We start from the raw sequence: 22,982 nt of genomic DNA on the forward strand, positions 1-22,982 counted from the left end.
TTTCTTTTTACTTACCTGTGATGTTTTAAACATCAATAAAACGTATTTTATATTTTGGCTTGCATTTGATGTTGGGTTTTTTTTGTCAATAGTACATGGTGTATACGAGCCTTTACACATATGGATTGTGGCCATAGATGAGTGTTGTAGGGGATTTAGCCCCTATAACAACCATACTAGCTCTATACGTGTTACTATTTCATTGCCTGGGCAAACAACTTTTAATTCATATACAAATGAGGAGGCTTCGGTGCACCCTAGGTGTGGCCAAGAGTTTAGTGAATATTTAAGCCTCCACATTTTCATATTGAGGCTATTCCTCCGCTTCTGCCCTTTTGGGTGTATTCGGGTAGAGAGTGTCATCAGAAGGCAACATCAGGAGAAAAATGCATGGCCACACACATGCCAGCCTCGTTCTGACAGCACTCATTCTGTGAAGCGAGCAGTGTCAATCAGAAGCAGAGGAATATGCAAAAGAGGAAGTGTGCACTAAAGTCTTGGGGTTGAGTCCCCTATAAACACTGTATAGCGCACTTGGGGGTTGCACACTCCATTTAAGGTTAAGTATTTTGGATATTTACTGCAATACAAGTAATTCTCTCTAATATGTTGCTAATAAAAGACCTGCTTTTATGCAAGCTTAGAATAAAGAAAACCAAAAAGAACAAACTAAAATTCCTAATCTTTCAGTAAACTACAACCAGTCATCAAAAATTATAATGGCATAACAGACTTCACCCAATCAAATAATTAACAAGTATTGTCTGCTCCTGCTGTAGAGAAGAAAACATTACATTTCAGAGTGTTTTCAGTTAGCATGTCCCTTATTTTAATCATTTGTGTATAGTTTTATTTTTTTTTTAATTTTCTAATTTTCAGCTGCTTTTTACAGTACCAGCAAAATCTAGGAGATTTCAAAATGCACAGTCATTGGTTTTTTTTTCTTCTTACTTTTGTCAAAGAGCTGCATCTTTGCAAACTGCAGCTGTCAATTTCAGTGTTTTTGCAGCATTTTTCAACCCATTGAAAGTAATGGGTGGTGCAAAAATACAGGCGTCAATTTTGCGTAGTTTTTGGTGACAAAACCTGATGAAGTTGAAGGAGATTATTTTTTATGCACTAAACTTTAAAATCAGCACAAAAGACAAATGTACCCTGTAAAAACGCAGTCATAAAAAAAAGCAGCAAAACCTGCATTTTGCAACCAGATTAATCTTTGCATAAAAAAAAAAATGCAGAAAAACACGCAACTTGTGAACAGTCTTAGGGCATGTGCACAAAAGTGAGTTTAATACAGAAATGTCAGCACTATTTCTTGGCAGGAAAAACACTCCATAAAACAGGTGCGTTTTTGGTACAGATTTTTCCCCACTCAGACTGGATGAAATCTGCAGCCAAAATGCTGAAAGAACTGTAGATCTAAATCTGCAAGTCAAAAATATGCTGAACGCAAATGTGTACTTAGCCTTAGACTAGAGGACAGCCTACACTTTTTGATAAAAATAAACCAAGTCCCTTATATGTTTGTATTTTGGCAGACATGTACCCTGTACATAGATTTCACACTATAGGAGTGCTGCTTAAGTCAGTATATTTTTTGCAATATGTATAACTGTATGGTGCATGCCATGAGGACGCTGGATAAAATAAACCATACAGAAGATTCTCAAACTACTCGTAGGCACACAGAGGGTACTGCATGATTGCATTTATAGAAATCTGTAGTTCATTTTTTCATCACCACAGCAGATCAGGTTTCCTTCCATTTGATAATAAAAAGGGTGAAAAGAACGTAATTAAAATTGTAGTTAAATATTCTGCAAATCGGAAAAGAAAATACCTGCAGACGCGAAGGGTCAGTGAATATTTGAATGCAAGGTGCTACCGCCCTCTAGTGGCAGCAGCAGGTTCTCGATCCATATTGAGACCAGAAGACAAGTTTTGTAAACTTTATTTTCATAAACAATTTGTACAGTAACATTGCACCGCGAATTCCTGACGCCGCTGCAGCAGTGTGACGTGTGGACGGTAGGGGACGTGACTTCTGCTCATTTCACAACTGTAACCTCTCGGATCACACATTCTGAAAATATTCACAATTTTTAGGGACACAAGACAAAAAAAAAAAACAAAAAAAAAAAAACAGCGTTTAACCAGACGACTGCTGCTAGAGAACTAGAAGGCTCCACCGAGCTAACGTTTTAGCAATCTGGGGCAATAGAATAAAACATTCACCATTCACATGTGAAGACTCTAGCGTGGCATATCAGCAGACAGTTCTTGCTAGAAAGCCCATAGAAATTTCCAGTATTATACCCCCATGTAATTTATGCGTGAATTCACTCCAAATGGCGCTCTTAACTCTTCAGTGTCCATACTCTTCAGTAGACAGGCTGCGCAGTAGAGGTAGGTGACACGGACCTTTCCATCCGTTTAATTACAGACTATGCATAGATATCAGGAAAAGCACAGGGCAGGAATGTAGATAGTCCTAGAAATCAGGTTGGTTGTAGTACACACTGATAACGCTTTAGGCAGCGTACTGGGCTGTGGAATCAAATGCCTATGATCTAATGAAATATCACATTTAAAGAGGATCCTATCTAACTAACTAGATCTATAAAACTTTCTCCATCGTTGAAGCCTGGCTAAAAATAAAGCAAATCGATGGAGATTCGAGACCACAATCTCCACTTTATTAGTGCTCAGATTCGGTCCAGTTCCAGTGAACACTAGCAAAATAAAGGTTTCCTCCCTGGAATGACGTTGTCTCCGTGTAGCTTAGAAGGAGGGAACCATACACGCGTGCAGAACATTTATCGAATGTCCAATAAACCTGGTCAGAAGTGCACATCGGTGGCAAGGAGTTACTGGATGTATGTGCTTTATGCCCAGACAGGGAAAAAAAAAAAAAACAGAATCTTGTCTCAGAACACACAGACTTAAAATAAGACATTAAGAGCATTACCAATGGCATGGGCAAGACCTGGGCATTCTAATCACCCTAGATATAAAAAATGGACGGCCACCAATTGAGCCAGCAGGCAGGCAGATCTGTTCTTGTGCGGTCCTCCAGTTTGGATCCTCCGTAGTGGGAATGCAGCAGGATGTAGGCCTCCTAATAAAACAATGGTCCATTAAGACTTTAGTGACAAACCCATACATTGGCATATACACTTAGTAGGATAACCTTCGTGTTCGTGGCTGTCAGGTGGGTGTATTGATCAAGGAGAGCGCACATTCAAATGTCATGGATTACAGGGGATAGGAATATTCACTGCAGTAGGGACTGTGGCTTTAAAGGTCATCTTAGAAAAAGGGTGGCAGCACGCTCGGCACAGCAGGCTTATAAGTCAGCCTATATCTCAGGAGACCTATTCCACGGCTCTCTTCAATGTGCTGGCATTTCCAATACTCTTATATTACACACAGCAAATACCTGCCTGGAACAAAATGATAAAACTAAGCAAAAATACCTTTAGTCAAATCTCCATGGACAGCCTTGGGTGCTGAATGATTCAGTAATGCAAACCATTAGGCTGCAACGGCTCCAGTGTTTTGACAATACAGGGAAAAGGTTGCCGGCACCACACACCATGAAGCAATCGTGTGCCAGGAAAGGTCCCCTGTGCTCCGCCACGTTGAGGCCTTCATCAGAAGTAGGTTGAAATGGTCAGCCAAGTCTTTTCTCTTGCTATATAGATATATATATACTATATTTATAAATATAAATCACTGTCACGCTGCCCTTTATCGTACATGCACTTATTTACACCATGGCTTCCAATGCCAGCCCCTCCGTACCCAGGGAGGGAAGGAAGCCCAGGCAGGAAGTGGGAAAGTAAGTCACAGAATATGGCATCGCTCCCCACACAGCAGAAGGGAAAATAAAAGAGGTATGACCACCTTTGTCCCAATAACTTGCCACAAAATACTATTGAGGGACGGGGCATTCCTGTGAACGTCCATTGCTGAGTCTCTGTGATGTTACAGTGCAGTCCCATAAGGCAGGCTCCAGTGTCCATAGTGGCCAGGCGGAGGGGCACACAGGGCAGTATGTCACCAGTTTGCCTTCACAGCTCTAATATCGCTAATTAGATTCTGAGCCAAGCAGATGCCAAAAATCTAGAAGGGAAAAACAAACAAGACATTAAAAATACAACATATGCGATATGTAAAGGGAATTGGTCAGCAGAATCAACCCTCCTCTAAGACATTTATATGGACATGTAGGTCATAGGAAGCTGAATAAAATGATACCTTGATACCTGCGATATCTGAGGTCTTATTCCAAAGAAATCCACATGTTTCTTATATGTAAATGAGCTGTTGAGGACTATGGGCCGGACACTGATCTGCATGAAAATCTGCCTCCAGAGATTATTGTGCATGAAAGAGGGAGTTACCGTGTGAGATGCAACTAACAGTACAGGAGAACTGAACTAGGTCTCAAAAATTAGCAACTGCAGGTCTCACAGCTCTGATGGAACCCTGTCTGCCTGTGAGATTAAAGCTGAGAGGAACCTGCAGCTGTGTCAGTTATAGTCACACACAGCTCTGCAGTGAGAGCAGGGGAGCAGAGCGGCCATTACACATCACACTGGTAACTCCCCCTTCTATTTATAATAATCTCTGGAGGCAGATTCTCTCTAGATCAGTGTGCTGCAATAGCTCATTTACATATATGAGAAAAGTGGGCGTCTCTGAACCAAGACATAACAAATGTAAAAGTATCATGCTATTCAGTTACATATGACCTAGATGCCCATATACACAGATTTAGAGGGTTGATCCTACTGACAGATTCCCTTTAATGCATCTTGTAAACAGGTACCATATATGATGACATCCTACATTGCCACATGTTTCCATCTGTGCATTTATCTTTTATCATTTTTGTCATTTTCATCTGGTGTACTTCTAAAGGACTTACTATAATGTTCTGCATACTGAGTGGTCGTAAATCTACTTTACCTAGGTCATTGTATGGGAAAAAGCTTTGATTAACAACATTTGATGAAAGCTTTCTAAAAAGGACTTTATTCATGGGCATGAATACTTAACCACAAAACACTTTGTTAAAATACATAAAAGTGTCCACTTTACAGCCATTAACTTGCATGAATTTATTTGCAGAATGCCATTCAGAGACGACAATGCTGGGTTTTAACAGTACATTGCCTCTTTTTCTTACTTTTCATGTAATGTTGTTTCCTCTGTGGTCTAGGGACGGAGTGCTGAGCTACTAACAGGAATAAAACAAAAGAACTAAATTCTGAGCACAAGGCTGGTGTCTGCACAATGAAGCTCCTGATCATAGTGGTAAAGGTATATTAGGGGTCATTAACCCTTAAGACTATACGACGTACCCATCAGTCCATAACATGTCACTTTATGCTCCGTGATGGATATGCAAGTAATGCTGATCGCATAGCACAGCTTCTGTACCGGTATGATCAGATTCAGGGGCCCCGACTGATCTACACAGCCCGGCTCCAGCTTTAGCTGCTCTGTTCTCTTCCATCTCCGCAGTTTAACCACCGATATGCCGCTGTCAATAGCAGCAATGGCGTGCAGCGTTTAACAGATGAAGAGCGTTCACGTGGTGCAGATGGGTTGCTATGGCAACCATTGGTCTCACAATCACCTTCAGGTCTGCCATAAGCTACAGCTCATCAGATATTTCCTGGAGCCGGCTGTGACAGGATGATGTAATGCACAAATAACGTTACGTTCATATATATATATATATCTATCTAATATATAATTGCCTAGAATATTACTTCCTGCAATTTGTGCCAACTTCCGTGGCTTTGTCCGGAGCTAATGTCCGGAGATTAATTGCCTAGAATACTACTTCCTGCAATTTGTGCCAACTTCCGTGGCAATGTCCGGAGCCAATGTCCGGAGCCAATGTCCGGAGCTAATGTCCGGAGCCAATGTCCGGAGCCAATGTCCGGAGCCAATGTCCGGAGCCAATGTCCGGAGCTAATGTCCGGAGCTAATGTCCGGAGCTAATGTCCGGAGCTAATGTCCGGAGCTAATGTCCGGAGCTAATGTCCGGAGCTAATGTCCGGAGCTAATGTCCGGAGCTAATGTCCGGAGCTAATGTCCGGAGCTAAGTGACGTCAACAGTGTCCAGTGTCTGATTGGTTGCCGCCTGCTGCGAGCAACCAATCAGAAACGTGCCGTACTGTGACACACTCCGCCCGCCATTTTGGTGTGATTTTTGAATTTTTACCTCACAGCAAGTTTCTACTGCGTGGAGGCGGGCCCAGTGACGTTGCTCTTCAAGCTCCTGCCGAATTTCGTCAAAAAAATGATAATACCATTTACCAAAACTATATATATTTAGTTGTGAACTTTTGTTTGGTGTTTTCTCCATATACTGCCTATTATTTTTGTTCTTTCTTACTATTATTTATTAATTGTATTATTCTTACATTTGAATAAATAAAGTATATATGGATTCTAGACTTCCGATATAGATAGATATATATAGATATAGATATATATATATATATATATATATATATATATATACATACATATATATATGTGTGTGTGTGTATGGATAGGTAGATATCACACACACAAGTTTGGACACACCTTCTCATTTAAAGATTTTTCTGTATTTTCATGACTATGAAAATTGTACATTCACACTGGAGGCATCAAAACTATGAATTAACACATGTGGAATTATATACAAAAAAAATTATAACAAAAAAAGTGCGAAACAACTGAGATTATGTCTTATATTCTAGATTCTTCAAAGTAGCCACCTTTTGCCTTGATGACTGCTTTGCACACTCTTGACATTCTCTTGATGAGCTTCAAGAGGTAGTCACCGGGAATGGTTTTCACTTCACAGGTATGCCCTGTCAGGTTTAATAAGTGGGATTTCTTGCTTTATAAATGGGTTTGGGACCATCAGTTGTGCTGAGCAGAAGTCTGGTGGATACACAGCTGATAGTCCTACTGAATAGACTGTTAGAATTTGTATTATGGCAAGAAAAAGCAGCTAAGTGAAGAAAAACGAGGGCCATCATTACTGTAAGAAATCAAAGTCAGTCAGTCCGAAAAATTGGGAAAACTTTGAAAGTGTCCACAAGTGCAATGGCAAAAACCATCAAGCGCTACAAAGAAACTGGCTCACATAAGGACTGCCCCAGGAAAGGAAAACCAAGAGTCACCTCTGCTTCTGAGGATAAGTTTATCCGAGTCACCAGCCTCTATCTATCTATACACCATTTTACCATTTTTTATTGCGGTTTTTTGTAACACATTATCCAGTATGGGGAAAATAAATACATTATCTATTACCTTATTTTTGTAGCTAGCAGAAATATAGTATAAATATAATTAAACCTTCCCCGGTGGTGTAAGGAAGTGAGGGGAGTGAATACTCATTTTAATGGGCTGGGGTAGAATGGGACAGTAATAACTCGGTTAGCTTTTCTGTGCGGCATGTGTATTATACATACAGTCCTGCTCATCGTTATTTGCAACCATGAAGTGTAAGGGTATGTGCACACGTTGTGGATTCTCTGCGGATCCGCAGCATTTTTTGCAGTGCAGAAACACTGTAGATCCGCAATTGATTTACAGTACAATGTAAATCAATGAGAAAAAAAAAATGTTGTGCACACTTTGCGGAAAATCCGCTGCGGAAACGCTGCGGTTTAAAAGAAGCAGCATGTCACTTTTTTGTGAATCTGCAGCGTTTTTGTACCCATTCCATTATAGAAAACCGCAGGGGTAAAAACCGCAGCAAATCCGCAAGAAAACCGCAGTAGAAATGCACAAAAAACGCTGCGGAACCGCAGGTGCGTTTTCTGCCAGGAGAGGCAGAATCCGCACCAGAAATTCCTAAGCCTAATCCGCAACGTTTGCACATAGCCTAAGTAATAATAATGGGGAATATCTCCTGAAAAAAATGAATCTAGTGAAACAGTTCTCTTGTATAGAGCAGTCGTGTTAAATACAAAACAGCAAATGATAAACAATAATTTAAAACTAAAAAACAATGGGAGGGAAAATACAAAAACCTAAAGCTTGCTGTGACACTGGTATTGGCACCCTTTACAATAAATTAGTATGGAAAAACATTTTTACCCTCCTGTGGTAAATCACAAATGAGAATCACTTGTGACATTAGCCAATGAATGATAACTTCAGTGTTTTAAAAAAAGCCACATGGAAGGGCCTGTTCTTTTGTCACAATGGTGAAGACAAAGGAGCTGTGTATCATGTAATCCCTTTAAAATTCTCTTTACTGAAAAACTATTATTATAAACTCCCCCCCCCCCCCAAGGCAAATAACTCCAAAGGGTACAAGGCCGTCTCCAAAGACCTTGGTTTCCTAGTTTCAACAGTGCACAATGTTAAGAAGTTTGCCAAGCATAGAACAGTGAAGAACCTCCCTAGGTATGGGGGGAAAGAGGAAAATTGGCAAGAGATATCTTGGAAGGTTGGTGTAAATGGTGTAAAAAAAGCACCTTGTCAAACATCCAAAGACATAACGTGGAACAGTCTGGGCTCCTGGTTTCCCAAGTACCATATGCTGCCCACTAAACCAAGCAAAACTTTATGGGCAAAAACCAACGAAGAAACCATTGCTGAAGAAGAGAAGGACTGATCTTAGCCAAAGAGTACCTTGAGTAACCACAATCCTTCTGAGAAAACGTCATGTGGACAGATGAAACAAAAATAGAGCCATTTGGCAATGGAAAGCAAGTTTGTTTACAAATGGCGCAGTGTAGCTTATAAGGAAAAATACACCCTACCAAAAGTTAACCATGGTGGAGGATCCATAATGCTTTTCTGCATCTGGTACTGGAGGCTTTGACTATCACAGGAATAGATTTTAGAACAAAATGTCCTACCCAGTGTAAGAAAACTTGGTGTGAGTCAAAAATCATGGGTCCTCCTGCAAGACAAGGACCCAAAGCACACATCCAAAAGTACAAAAGGAATGGTTTAAAAAGAAAAATGGACCGTTTTAAAACGGCCAGCAATGAGTCCTGACCTCAATTCCATTTAAAATCTTTGGGGTGAGCTGAAATCTGCCATTGGGAAAAAGAACCCTGTAAAAACTCAAGAGCTTGAATAAATGGCAAAGAAAGAGTGGGAGAAAATACCAGCTGAGAAATGCAAGAACCTTATAGATGGCTACAAAAAAATTTGAAGGCTGTCATTAATGCCAAAGGGTGTGCAACCAAGTATTAATTAGGGGTGTCTTTATTCGGTTTCTTCTTTGAAACTGGAACATGTTGTATTATTTTGGACCACTAATTAAAAAATCCTGAGAATACATCTGATACATTATCTATTTCTGAAGATACTGCACAGTCTATGAAAAAAAAATTAAATGGTAATAATAATTGTGAGCAGCACTGCATATAGCTTTACAACACAAACACATCTGCTACATCAAAACACTTAGACACTACCAGATAGGATCAGATGCCAAAAAAGTCCTTCTGCTAGTCAGCATCTAGATAATCTGTGCAGCTGTAAAGATGTGCAGGTCCTGGTAGCTTCCTTTCCTGCAGCGATCACACAGATCAGCGTCAGGCAGGAGGAGAGCAGTTTTCTCGGTGATCAGGAAAGGCTTTGGGTCCATTGTGACAGTTACTGGCTTTGTGGAGAAAGGGAGATACCTGTCACTGCGCATGTAGCAATCAGTGATGTGAAGCAGGAATGTTTTTGTGTTTCCAGCACACTCGGTGCTCAGAGGCTATGTACAGAGTTTAATGGGGCGGTTTTATGTGAGCAGTGCAGGTGGGAGGGTGCTCACCATACCCCTTTTTCCTGCAGGAGTATGAGGACCTGCAGTGATGTCATGATCACATGACTAATACATGTGATATATACCTGGACCTGTGGTTCAGTTTGTGTTGTGTCTTGGGAGAGGAAACACTCCCATGTAGCTCTAAGGAGGAGCTGAGGACAGTGTGTGGTGTCTGCAGGTTGAAACCTGCAGATAAAGGATTCCGCTGAATTTACTTTATTTTGTTTTTCCATTAAGCCAGGAAGGCTCTGTTTTTTTTGTTTTATGAAGCCTGCCTTTGTCTATGTGGACTTTAATAAACCAGCAGGTGTTTTACCTCCCAGTGTTCCTGCGTCTACCGGAGGAAGCAGCAGAGCGAGGCAACCCATCACACCAGGTTCTCCTCAATTTGAAGAAGCTGTCTCTAAACCACAAGCCATACATACTTAGTAAGACGAGTAAACCTTAAGGTACCTTCACACATAACGATATCGTTAACGATATCGTTACTTTTTGTGACGTAGCAACGATATCGTTAAGGATATCGTTATGTGTGACAGCGACCAACGATCAGGCCCCTGCTGGGAGATCGTTGGTCGCTGAACAAAGTCCAGAACTTTATTTCGTCGCTGGATCTCCCGTGGACATCGCTGGATCGGCGTGTGTGACACCGATCCAGCGATGTCTTCACTGGTAACCAGGGTAAACATCGGGTAACTAAGCGCAGGGCCGCGCTTAGTAACCCGATGTTTACCCTGGTTACCAGCGTAAAAGTAAAAAACAAAAACAGTACATACTTACCTACCGCTGTCAGTCCCCGGCGCTGTGCTCTGCACTCCTCCTGTACTTGCTGTGAGCGTCGGTCAGCCGGAAAGCAGAGCGGTGACGTCACCGCTCTGCTTTCCGGCCGCTGTGCTCACAGCCAGTGCAGGAGGAGTGCAGAGAAGCAGAGCGCCGGGGAAAGACAGTGGTAGGTAAGTATGTACTGTTTGTTTTTTTTTTACTTTTACGCTGGTAACCAGGGTAAACATCGGGTTACTAAGCGCGGCCCTGCGCTTAGTTACCTGATGTTTACCCTGGTTACCCGGGGACTTCGGGATCGTTGGTCGCTGGAGAGCTGTCTGTGTGACAGCTCTCCAGCGACGCTGCAGCGATCCGGATCGTTGTCTGGATCGCTGCAGCGTCGTTTAGTGTGAAGGTACCTTTAGGCTAGGGTCCCACGACCATTTTCTCTCATCTGAAAGAACTGGGACGATTATGCTAATCACACTGATCAGAGTAGGATCAGATTTTCTCAGATGAGAAGATGGGAAAAAAAGCGTCTCAATTTTCTCCATTCTGTCAGCATCAGACCGGTAACTTCCCTTCATGTAAAATAATCCATATGGTTGAACAGCTCATTTACATATAAGAAAAACATGGATTTCTCTGGAATAAGACATTGGATCACATATCAAGCCATTCAACTTTCTAAGACTTACATGCCCATACAGACTGCTTAGTAGAGTTTATCCTACTGACAGATGCCCTTTAACCCCTCCCCGTCATTCGCCGAATACATAAGACACTGCGTGAGCTGTGTTCCCGCAAACCACCGTATACAGTGGGGAAAATAAGCATTTGATACAGTGCAGATTTTGCATGTTTTTCCACCTACAAAGAATGGAGAGATCTGTAATTTTTTTTGTGCCGAGATCTCAATCTGCACATTTTCCACTTCCGGCGGCCATTTTCCCAAAGGTCACCACATTACAGCTATGGAAGTGCGGGAGCTCCAGGCTTTCACAAAATGTTGGCGGAGCCCCCGCACCGCCTAACCTGCCACACCAGCCTGGAATGGGAGTGTTGGCGAGCCCCCTGCACCAACAAGCACCGAAGAAACTGTCATATCAGCTTGGGATGGGATCATCGCCAGACCACCAAATACCTCCTGTGATCCCGCTCCTGATCACCCTTTTCCCCCCATAAAACCACCGTAAGCCACACTTTTGTATACTTCTGAAAAGAAGGACCCCGCTGAACAGAGGCCAAACAGAGTCCAGAGTAACTATTCTGCCTCATTATAGTGAATGGATCCCTTGGGGGTTTCATCTGTCATGTCATTCAGAGATTTAGATGTAAACCCCGATGTAAATGCTCAATGTAGAGCACAGGATAAATGTGAAGCCAAACGTTTTGTAAAATGTTCCCAATAAAAGATTCAACTCAATCCACAGAAAAGGTCCCCACTCACATCCATCATCTGTCAAAAGAAATATAGGGGTCTTCCACGTTGCTGGTAGTACAACTCTGGAAAAGCGCTATGCCCCCCTCCCCCACCCCCCATCGACCAAAAGAAATCCAGCACTACCAAAATCCAAATGCCCACCTCCCTTCTGAGCCCCAGTGTGCCTAAACCACATTTAGCTCCCACATGCTTGGCATTTCAGTAGCTATGAGAGCCCATGTAATTTACTGGTGCGTGTCTCCAGAAGCATGAGTCATTTGGGGGGGGATTCTGCTCTTCTAGCATTTAGGGGCTCTGATTATGGAGTCCACAAACTATTCTAGGCAAATCTGTGCTCCATGAGGCAAATGGGGCTCCATTCCTTCAGAGTCTCACCATGCAGCTAAGCAGTACTGTACAGCCACATATGTGGCATTTCTTCTTTCAGCAGAAATTGTAGGACAAATTTTGGTGCCATTTTTACCCATTTCCCAGTATGAAAAGGTAAAATCTGGGGCTAAAACAACATTTTGGTGGTAAGAGAATTAATCATTTTTTCTTCGCAGTCCAATGGTAAAAAAAATTCTGTGACACACCAGTGGTGTCAATATAATCACTGCACACCTAGATGAATTCACCGAGATGTAGTTTGTCAAATGCAACATGGCGTCCAGTAATGATTCCAGCAAATTTTGCATTCAAGACATCAAATGGCGCTCCTTCCCTTCCAAGCTGCTGTCACAGTGGTAAGAATTTGTAAATTTGGCCTGGTCAAAGGTGAAAACAGGTCTGGGGGTGAAAGGGTTTAAAGGGACTGTCAGCAGAGAATGACTGCTCAAAACAAATACAGGTGCCTGATGCAGCGTGATGTGGCCAAACATTTAACTACAGCTTCAATACCTGCTTGTTTTGCCACTGTTCCCCACCCACTCTGACAGCTCTGGCTTGAGAAGGGCAGAGATAGAGGGGAAACAATCAGATAGGACAGTGTAGTAAAATGACTGGCCACGTCATGGTGCACCGAGCACCTGTGTACTGCATTAGAACAGTTATTCTGGGCTTACCAAGTCCCTTTAAATGGCATCTGTCAGAAGGATCCAAAGGATACTGAAATCTGTCAACATCTGAAAGAGGGCAGTGTTATGTGGTGACTTATTTTCTTTAAAAGGGTTAAACACAAAAACCATAGTTTATGTATCTTATAATATTTCTCTTTACCATTATAGCGCACAAGAGAAACTGTGTAAATTGGACGAGGCTGATGGACAGACTGCTCAACATTTTGAACAGATCTGCTAAAAAAAAAAAAATTCTGCTTAAAAGTCATACCCACTTTATTTTAAATATCCATTTATAACATTTGTAGCCACTTGGAACAGCCCATTTTGTCCAGCAGAGGGCAGCAATACTCTACTACTGCAACTGGGAAAATGAAAGCCTTAGCAGCAATTGCCAAATACTGTATGTTTTTTTTAAAGAAAGGGTGAAATCAAAGTACAGCAGGGCAACTAGTACAATATTAAATCCCAGGTAACGTACTGAATCCAAGTCAGCAAAATGCAGGTTGTTTTCTCAGTGGGAACTCGGCAGGAAAAGGATAAGAAAACGGGAAAAGCACTAAACCAGTGCCACAGCAATTTCACCAACAGGACTGGTATTGGGCCCCTACTGATCATGGCTTATCCTAGAAATATATGCCTGATTAGGATAACCCCTGTAACATACAGACAGAAAAGCACAATGGCCCATCTTCCATATAGGGTTATAGTCTAAGTGGAAAGATGTGGAAATTAGGTTTAAGGTTTTTATGCCATTTCTGGATCTTCATTGTAATTTATAACATTGTTAAAGGAAATGACCATCTTTAAAAAAAAAATAAAAATAAAAATGAGGCAAAGGTGCTTTGCTTGCCTATTGTAGTTCCATCCACTCTAGTGCCCATGCTCTGCTGCTTCCCACCAGTCTTTATTGTGGAGACATCCCATTCACAGTAAGTGACCACTACAGCCAATTACTTGTGCCATCTACCTCAGCATGGTGGCTAAGGACACGGACTGGCTGCAATGAACAAGAACTGTTGATGACAGCTGCCATGGTCACGTCCTAACAAAGACTGGAGAAAGCAGCAAACCTGTAGAGCAGGAGCAGCCACAGCTTCAATCCGCATAACGAGGTGCTTTTTTCTTTTTATTTTAAAGCATTATTTACCACTCTTCCATTTTTCTTTGAAGATGGACAAGCTGTAATTGTCACGTATATTCAATATAGAATCCAGTGAGCGTACATACCTGCAACAAAGCAACTGCAACAAACACTCCGGCAACAACTATTAGGTTGTCTTGTAACCACTTCTCAAACTGACCCACACATCCTTTAGTATATATATAACTTTGTTGCTCCAGCTCCTGTTGTGAAGAAAACAATCAGGTATCAGGTGAGACTACAGCTATAAAATGCAAGACATTGAAAATGGCCAGTGATAGTTTTTTTTTTTAATACTTTTCTATTTTGAGGCATTTCTTATAAATATAGAAGGGTGGGCACACCTGAGAATTAAGGGGGCTTAAGCCCTGGCTGAATGTAGCAGTAATGAGCATGGACGACCCCCTACTCCTCTACACAATGTCAAATGAGGAGAACATAATTTTACCTCTATACAAGTCACTAGTTCGACCACACTTAGAATACTGTGCACAGTTCTGGTCTCCGGTGTATAAGAAAGACATAGCTGAACTGGAGCGGGTGCAGAGAAGAGCGACCAAGGTTATTAGAGGACTGGGGGGTCTGCAATACCAAGATAGGTTATTACACTTGGGGCTATTTAGTTTGGAAAAACGAAGACTAAGGGGTGATCTTATTTTAATGTATAAATATATGAGGGGACAGTACAAAGACCTTTCTGATGATCTTTTTAATCATAGACCTGAAACAGGGACAAGGGGGCATCCTCTGCGGTTGGAGGAAAAAAGGTTTAAGCATAATAACAGACGCGGATTCTTTACTGTAAGAGCAGTGAGACTATGGAACTCTCTGCCGTATGATGTTGTAATGAGTGATTCATTACTTAAATTTAAGAGGGGACTGGATACCTTTCTGGAAAAGTATAATGTTACAGGGTATATACACTAGATTCCTTGATAGGGCGTTGATCCAGGGAACTAGTCTGATTGCCGTATGTGGAGTCGGGAAGGAATTTTTTTCCCCAATGTGGAGCTTACTCTTTGCACATGGGGTTTTTTTGCCTTCCTCTGGATCAACATGTTAGGTTAGGCTATGGGTTGAACTAGATGGACATATAGTCTTCCTTCAACCTTAATAACTATGTAACTATGTAACTAAATAACACCACGAGAGATGGGATCCGCCCTTCAAGGACAGGAAACCTTCAGGATAAGAAGGGGCGAACCTTTCCCGCATCAGTTGGGTTACGGAGCACGAGAGGACCTCCAGTAGTTAATTACACAACATAATATACAATCTCTTCAACCTCACCTATCAAGTTAGACCCACCAACCAGAAAAGTGAAAACTGGAGAGAATATAAGGGTGCTGTCATGGGTTCTGAAAAAAAAACACATTACCAGGTAAGTAATTTTGTATATTTTGGTCACTCGTGACAGCACCATGAGAGAATTACGGAGAAGAAAAAAAAATGAATTTAGGGAGGGACCACAGCTTGTGGAACACTTCTTCTACCTGGCCCACATAGACCATCTTAAATCGCTTCTCTGATCCATCTTGCTAAAGTATCTTTTGATACTTTTCATCCCTTTCTATATCCCTGAAAGGAGATGAAGAGAGCCCTATCTTTTCTCCAAGGTTCTGCGACTGACAAATATTGCAATAGACACTTTTTGACAATGTATGTAATCGTTCTTCGTTAGGATTCTCAGGATCAGAACAAGAAGAATGGCAACACTATCGCGGCCTATTTAAATTTAGAAAATACTTTGGGGAGATAAGCTGGGTTTGGTTTCAAAACTACCCAATCCTCCAGAACATGGGGGATCCGTTGACAAGGCCTGGATGTCACTCACCCTGCAAGCCAACATCAATGCTACTAACAAGACTAGGGAGATTTATCTTAGCTGACAATGAATTTAAAGGTTTGAAGGGCGACTCTGTTAATGACGTCAGAACCAAAATTCAAATCCCAAGGGGGTACCCTTGATGTAGGGACAGGTCTGGACTTAGTACATGCTTTTATAAATGTTGAGACCTACTTGTTGCCTGCCAGGTCATAACTATACAGTGCACTTAGGGAAGTATTTGAACCTTAAAAAGGTACTGACCGAAAGACCCTATTCTAGCCCCTTCTGAAGGAACTTTAGGATAGTATTAAGCAGTACCTTCTGCCTAGGGTAGCCACTGTAGAGGACAGGAATTTTTTCCAGGTACTACAGTATATATTCCGGTGGTAACCAGTTTTCTACTACTGAGCAAAGTAGAAACAAAATGATAGGAAATCCCTTTACCTTCTAGCATCAACCTTTCAAGTTTCAGGATGTTAAATGTAATTCCGTCATTTGGGGATGGGGATGATGCACAGGAACTTGAGAGAGATGGTCCGAATCTTCCGGAAGAACCCAGGGATCGGTGATTGACATTGTCCCTAACCAAAAAGCAAGTTCTTCTTTGGCCAGAAGGGAGCTAAAAGAACAATCCCCACCTTGTCCTCCCTGATCTTCTTTAGAACTGATGGAATCAGACATACTGGAGGAAATGCAAGTCACATTGAAGTTCCATTTTACCGGGAAGGCATACCATTTGAGGACTCTCCTTCGAATTCAGGGAACATAATTTCTCTACTTTTCTGTTGTGTCTGGTTGTAAAAAGATCTATTTTTGGAAGACCCCATATGCTTATAATATGGTCGAACGCTGACCTCTTCAGTGACCACTCTTATTGCTGCAGCGGTTTGCAGCTCAATAAATCTGTCTTATAAATTTTCTTTTCCTCTGATATGCAGGGCTGATAATGAGAGGAATGTTCTTCTGTCAGTAGAAATATTTGCTTTGCAATTAACATCAGGGACCAGGAGCAAGTGCCTCCCTGGTGATCTAAGTAGCTACTATGACCTGGTTGTCCTAGAAATCCCTCACACCATAGAAGGAGCAGTAGTCTGTTTAGTGCATACTCTACTGCTAAGTTCCCACATATTTGGAGAGGCTAACTTCTCTTCCTCTGATCATGTCCCCTGGACCAGATGGTTGTCAAAATGAGCCACCCCCCATCCTCTAGGGCTGGCATCCGTGGTGACCACTCTGGAAATATTGCATATCCAGGGTAGACCCTCTGGAAATGACCCGATTCTCAACCACCAACAGAGAGTGCAAATTACCGCTTGGGAAAATGTAAGTTTGCCTTGTAGCCATCCTTGCAGGATAACTTTGTTTTCAAAGATGCTCCACTGCAACCCTCTTGTGTGGAGCTGAGCCCAGCTGACCAACAAAATACAGGAGGTGAGGGAACCTAGCAGGGACATAAGCCCTCCTGCGGGACTTGACCAGATTTTCTAACCCAGTAGAGAAAGGTTGACACTTGATAAATATCAATAACAAGTAGAAATGGTCTTTTTTTACAACAATGGCAGTATAAACAATATTTTTTAATTGAAACACCCTGGATTGGGCAAGGTCAACTTTTATCCAGAATGACGAGATTTGCTATCACTACTGAGACAAGGTTGACTATCTTTTCCACTTTTTCCTTTGGAAGACGACACTCTTGAAGATCGGAGTCTTTCATGAGACCTAGGAAGATCTGTGCCTTCAATGGCTCTAGTTTTGATTTTTTTTAAGATTTAAACACCATCCTAAGCTCATTAGGGAGATGCACACTACCTTCACCTGCCTCCGACAGTGACAAATCAAGCTTCCTACTCTCAGAAAGTTGTCCAGATATGGAATTATCAATAGGTCTCTTGCGTGAAGGTGAGCAGTAACTTCTGATATTTTTTGTAAAAAATTGAAGGGCTCTTGCTAGACCAAAGGGAAGGGCTCTGTACTGAAAATGCCTGACCACCCCTCTTATTATTGCCACCCTGAGGAATCGCTGATATCTACATGTTTCCGTACAATGTTTCGGTACAATGTAGTAGGAGTACTTTATTTAAAGGACTGCCACATAGCATCCTGGAAACAGCAATTTTACATTTGATTTTATTGATTCCATTTTGAACATTGCAATTTTTATGAATCTGTTCAGTGCCTTTAAATTGATTATTGTCCTAAAAGTATGGTATGGTTTCTATCAGAAAAAGAGTAGAACCTCTTCCTCCTTTCCTCTGGTGGGACTTTTGATAAGATTCCTTTTTCTATTAGATTTAAGACTTGTCTCTAGATCTCATAGCGGAGATGCCTGTGGGGACGATATGATTTGAAATGGGCGAACCTGAACAGTAACGTTCAGCGTCTGTACTGAATACCTACTGTTCAGGCACAGAAATCGAATACAGACTTTACCAGGAAGTCCATGTTACTGTTCGGGTTCGCCAGCACCCTTACACCCCCCCCGAACACCAGGTGTTTGTCGCGCTGTCATATGCATGATAGCGCCGCAAACACGTCCGCCATGACAGCGTCAGAAACACTGGATGTTTGGGCCCCCATTCAAGTGAACGGGGTCCGGGCTCGGGTACTGTTATAGTACCCAAACTTTTTTTCAAACTGTTTGGCTGAACATGTCGGACCCGAACATCCAAGGGCCCACCCATCTGTAGTTATGATGAATCTCTCTGGTGAGCACGTGTGAAACTCCAGTCTCAAGCCTGATCCTATTAGCCTGAGGATCCAGACACAGGAGAAAATCTTTTCCCAGGGCGGGAGGAAGAGAGCGGCTCCACCACATCTGGGAAATAGAGTCATTGACAGGGCTTTCTCTAGTTCTTTCGGTTTGGTCCTCCCATCTGTCCTGGTCCCAGGATGGTCTCTTCTGGCTAACCCGCTATCTCCAAAATGGCCGTTTAAAGAATGGAAAGGAAAATCTTGTAAACCCTTTTTGTTATCCCCTGCTTTTTCTAGGATATCATCCCAGACTTGATCGAATGAATATTCCCTCACATGGAAGAGAGCACAGCTTCACTTTTGCATGCACATTTTCCGGCCAACATTTCAACCAAACGACTCTGCGACGTATGTTAGATAATGCGGCTGCCGTGTCTGCTGAGGTGTCCGAAAAGAAGGCAGCTGCTTGATTCATTAATGGGAGACTAAAATGGGATCCCTTGCCACTTTGCCATTTAGTTGATCCTCCAGATCTCTTAACCAGACCGTCAGTGACCTAGCTGTACATGTCACCACTATGGCTGGTTTTAAGGCTCCTGCTGAAGACTCCGATGCTCCCTTAAATAAACTATCAGCTTTCCTATCTAAGGGTTCACTTTATAATACCATATTTTCAAAGGGAAGTGAAACCTTTGAGGCCTTTGAAATTGGCAAGTCCAGTTTAGGAGTTTTGTCCCAGGATGTTGTAGCTTCTTTCTGAAAGGAATATTTTCTTTAGAAAGATGAAGGGAAGGGACCTCTTTTCTCCGGTCTTCTCCGTTCTTTATCAATACGGTCCTGAACCCTCTCATTAATGAGGAAGGTCTTATATTTTTTTTCTGTTCAAGACCCCAGAACATTATGTCCTGAATAGATTTTCTGTTTTTTTTTAATCAACTAATGCCATTGTTGATCTTATCACCTTCACTATATTATCAATTTCCTCTAGAAAAAACAATATTGACTCCCCATGTCACTTTCAGATGAGGTGGACCTCGAAGACTCATACTGAAACTTTCCATATGACTTGGTGGAATTATCAGACAACAGAGAGGAAGTCCTGGCTTTTTTCATACTTTTAGATCTTACTTCGTCTGAGTGGGATAGTGACTTTGAGGAGAGTCAGAGGTAAAATTGGGGGATTCCTTAGAAATTATTTATTCAATGCAGAACTGACAATTTTGGGGGACAAGTCCTAGTCAATCCCTGTCCACAGACAGCACATTCTCTGTGGTTGGATTTTGAGGTGCATTATTTTTTTCTTTTTAGGAGTCTCCTGGTAACAGACAGAACAAAATAGAGATTTAAAAAAACAAAACCTCATTAACAGGTTGAACTTTCATGAAGATCACTCACCACTCAGAAGATATACAGGGTGCCGGATAAGGAGGCAGAATCACATCCAATAAAACTCCCATGGAGACAGCGTATTCCTCCATTCGGCTTGAGCTGTGCCAACTCTACCTGGAATCACCAGACTTTCATACTCTGCCAAAGAAACCCCCACTGCTGCCATATCGTCCTGAACGTGGTTGCTGGTGGACTTGCTTGTTCTGTCTTTGGGGCTGCTTCTGTCGCCGTGTATGGAGATGCTGCAGCTGATGCTCCTCATCCAACTGCTGCTGCATTTGCTGCATTGGACACTGCTCTTCAGACTGCTGTGTATCCATGTTGGAGCACAGGAGCCCAGCCTAGCCGACACGTTCCCTGCAGCTTACAGTACCATCCCCCGAAAGTACCATCTGGGTCAAGTGTCACCGATGCGAGTCATCAGGGCGCAACTTCATGGATCACGTCCTGTGCCTGCACAGACCAGAACATGCTGCCGGGCAACCATAAAGGTAACGGTGCTGATGCTCACACCCACCAGATGGAAAAAACTCCCCTGGGCCCAGAGTGGCGCTTCCGTGTCCATCGCGATGGCCACAGCAGAGACAGTGCCCTGCCAGAAAACTTACAGGCCCAGGTATGGGAACAATCCATTCTACCTTTTTTTTTTTCCGTTGCCGTAATAACAAGGGTCCTCCGTCAAGGATAGGAACCCAACTGATGGGGGGAGTGGTGTCGCCCCTTTTTATCATGAGGTTTCCCATCCTTGAAGAATAGATCCCCTCTCTTGTGGCGCTGTCATGGGTGACAGAAAAAAAAACCCACACTAACTTGGTGCAAATGGGTCATGTGTATTTCCTTCGGGTTTCTCTGGATTTCCACAAGACATTTTACACATGTAAACCTTTCACTATGGATGATTCCACCACACAAGTCTAAGTCTATTAGCTTGCAGACTGGTCAGATTTTGGGAAGAATGGAAGAGGAAGAGAGGACACATAATAGGTCAGAAAATCTTATTGCAGTTAACAATTGTGGTGCATGATGTATAGGAGGAAAAATATAGGGACAAAGCACAGAAGGAAGCACATGTTCAGGGGCTAACAGGGCGTACTTATCTGCCCCGTTGAGAGGAGAGCAAAGTCCTGCAAGTGTGCAGGCGCCGGAAAGGTCAGAGAGGCCCAGCGCCTGCACACTGCAGTACTTTGCTCTGCCCTCAACAGGGCAAATCAGTACGCGTGCGCAGGAGCGCGATGCCGGGGAGACTGTGTGGATGACGCAGGGACGTGTCATCCACACAAACCAAGAAGGACGACGGCATGACAAGAAGATGGGAAGCGCTGTACCAAGAAAAGCAACACCCATCAGAGAATGGAGAAAATATATTTTTCTTCTCTTGCAGGACGGGTTGGGAGCAGATATACAGCATTACAGAATGCTGTATATAAGCCCTGCAAGGTGTTGGTCAAACCTGGTGACAGGTTCCCTTTAAATCAATCGCTCAGCCCTACAGCACAATGTTCAGAAGCATTTTACAAGGATTAATGTACAGCTATGTTGTTGTCAAGTTATTACAAGCAGAGACATGTGAACAGCGCATATCATGTTCTACATATAATGTAAGCAAATTCTTCCGCACACAATTCAGAAATCAAAACGGGAAGGATTTGTAATGTCTTATGTAATTATCACGCCAGAGACACGACGGCATTGTAATGGCAGCCTTACCAGCTTTAGCCTCACGTCATACCCACATTGCGTGTTCGGAACATCCTCCTGTACAAAGGAAATACAACTTGATTTAGAAAACCTTCTAAAAAAAAAAAAAGTACATAAGGGGTCCAACAATTGGCAAAGAAATACTGAACAAAAAGTGCAACACAAAGAATGATGAAATATAATAAAACAAGTGTAGGTCGTGCTCACTAGCTGGGCTCTGGGTATGTACAATGCATATATATACCCTACGGTACCGGCTCAGAAACCAGCAAATCCCCGCAGCGCACAGTGCGTGCAATGGGAGGAGGGATTTATAAGTCTGCAAGACATATCCATTTGGACGGGACAACTCCATTAAAGTGCAAAGTGAATGAGCAGAATCTAAATCATATCAATTTGGCAGGAGCAGCCTTTACCTTCAAAGCAGCATCAATTCTTGCACAAACTCTGGGCTTTTGTAGGATTATATTCGTACGTAGGGGCACGATGTATGAGTAACAAATTATACCAACCAGGTGATAATCAGTATTTTCATATGAAGGTGAAACAGTCATTCTGAAACCAAAACTGGCTTGTAGGAGGCTTAAGACTGGGCGAAAACCAGCCAGCCTCTGCTACAAATAGGAGATTCACTCAAGATATCAGAAGGTGACCTAGCAGTGCAGTCAGCCCAGAACTGGCACCCATCTACTGTTTGGAAAAGTCTGTCCAGAAGTGGTCTTCATGGAAGAATTTTACTTTGACATGGAAAAAAAGTCCAAGTGACTCAATTATGCCCAATCATTGGATACAGAAAAATGGCAGCAGCTGCTCTGTATTAATGAGTCAACATGTGAAATATTTGGCAGAAAAGGAAGGCAGTTTGTTTATTGGAGGTCTAGAGAGGTACAATAATGAGTATCTGCAGGCAACAGTGAAGCATGGTGGAGGTTCCTTAAGGGTATGTGCACACGCTGAGGATTTTGCTGCGGATGTGCAGCGTTTCCGCAGTTGCAGGTCCGCAGCAGTTTCCCATGAGTTTACATTACAATGTAAACCTATGGGAAACAGAAAACGCTGTGCCCATGCTACGGAAAAAAACGCGCGGAAACGCAGCGGTTTACATTCCACAGCATGTCACTACTTTCTGCGGATTCCACAGCGGCTTTACACCTGCTCCAATAGAAAACCACAGGTGTAAAACAGCACTG

At 42.5% G+C, this 22,982-nt stretch overlaps 1 protein-coding gene across 1 annotated transcript in view; it reads right to left on the bottom strand.

Annotated features, from left to right (window-relative positions):
* Positions 1–1,935: 1,935 nt before the first annotated feature.
* TSPAN17 (tetraspanin 17) overlaps positions 1,936–22,982 on the bottom strand; it is a 96,670-nt gene continuing 75,623 nt past the window's right edge. Inside the window, exons 6-8 of the mRNA XM_069764186.1 lie at positions 21,802–21,849; positions 14,270–14,386; positions 1,936–4,125 (exon numbers count right to left, since the gene is read on the bottom strand). Of these exons, the coding sequence (XP_069620287.1) occupies positions 4,060–4,125; positions 14,270–14,386; positions 21,802–21,849 (231 nt within the window). The 3' untranslated portion in view covers positions 1,936–4,059. The remainder of the gene's footprint in view (positions 4,126–14,269; positions 14,387–21,801; positions 21,850–22,982) is intronic.

The sequence above is a fragment of the Ranitomeya imitator genome, chromosome 4 (assembly GCF_032444005.1).
Source record: "Ranitomeya imitator isolate aRanImi1 chromosome 4, aRanImi1.pri, whole genome shotgun sequence".
Taxonomy (NCBI): domain Eukaryota; kingdom Metazoa; phylum Chordata; class Amphibia; order Anura; family Dendrobatidae; genus Ranitomeya; species Ranitomeya imitator.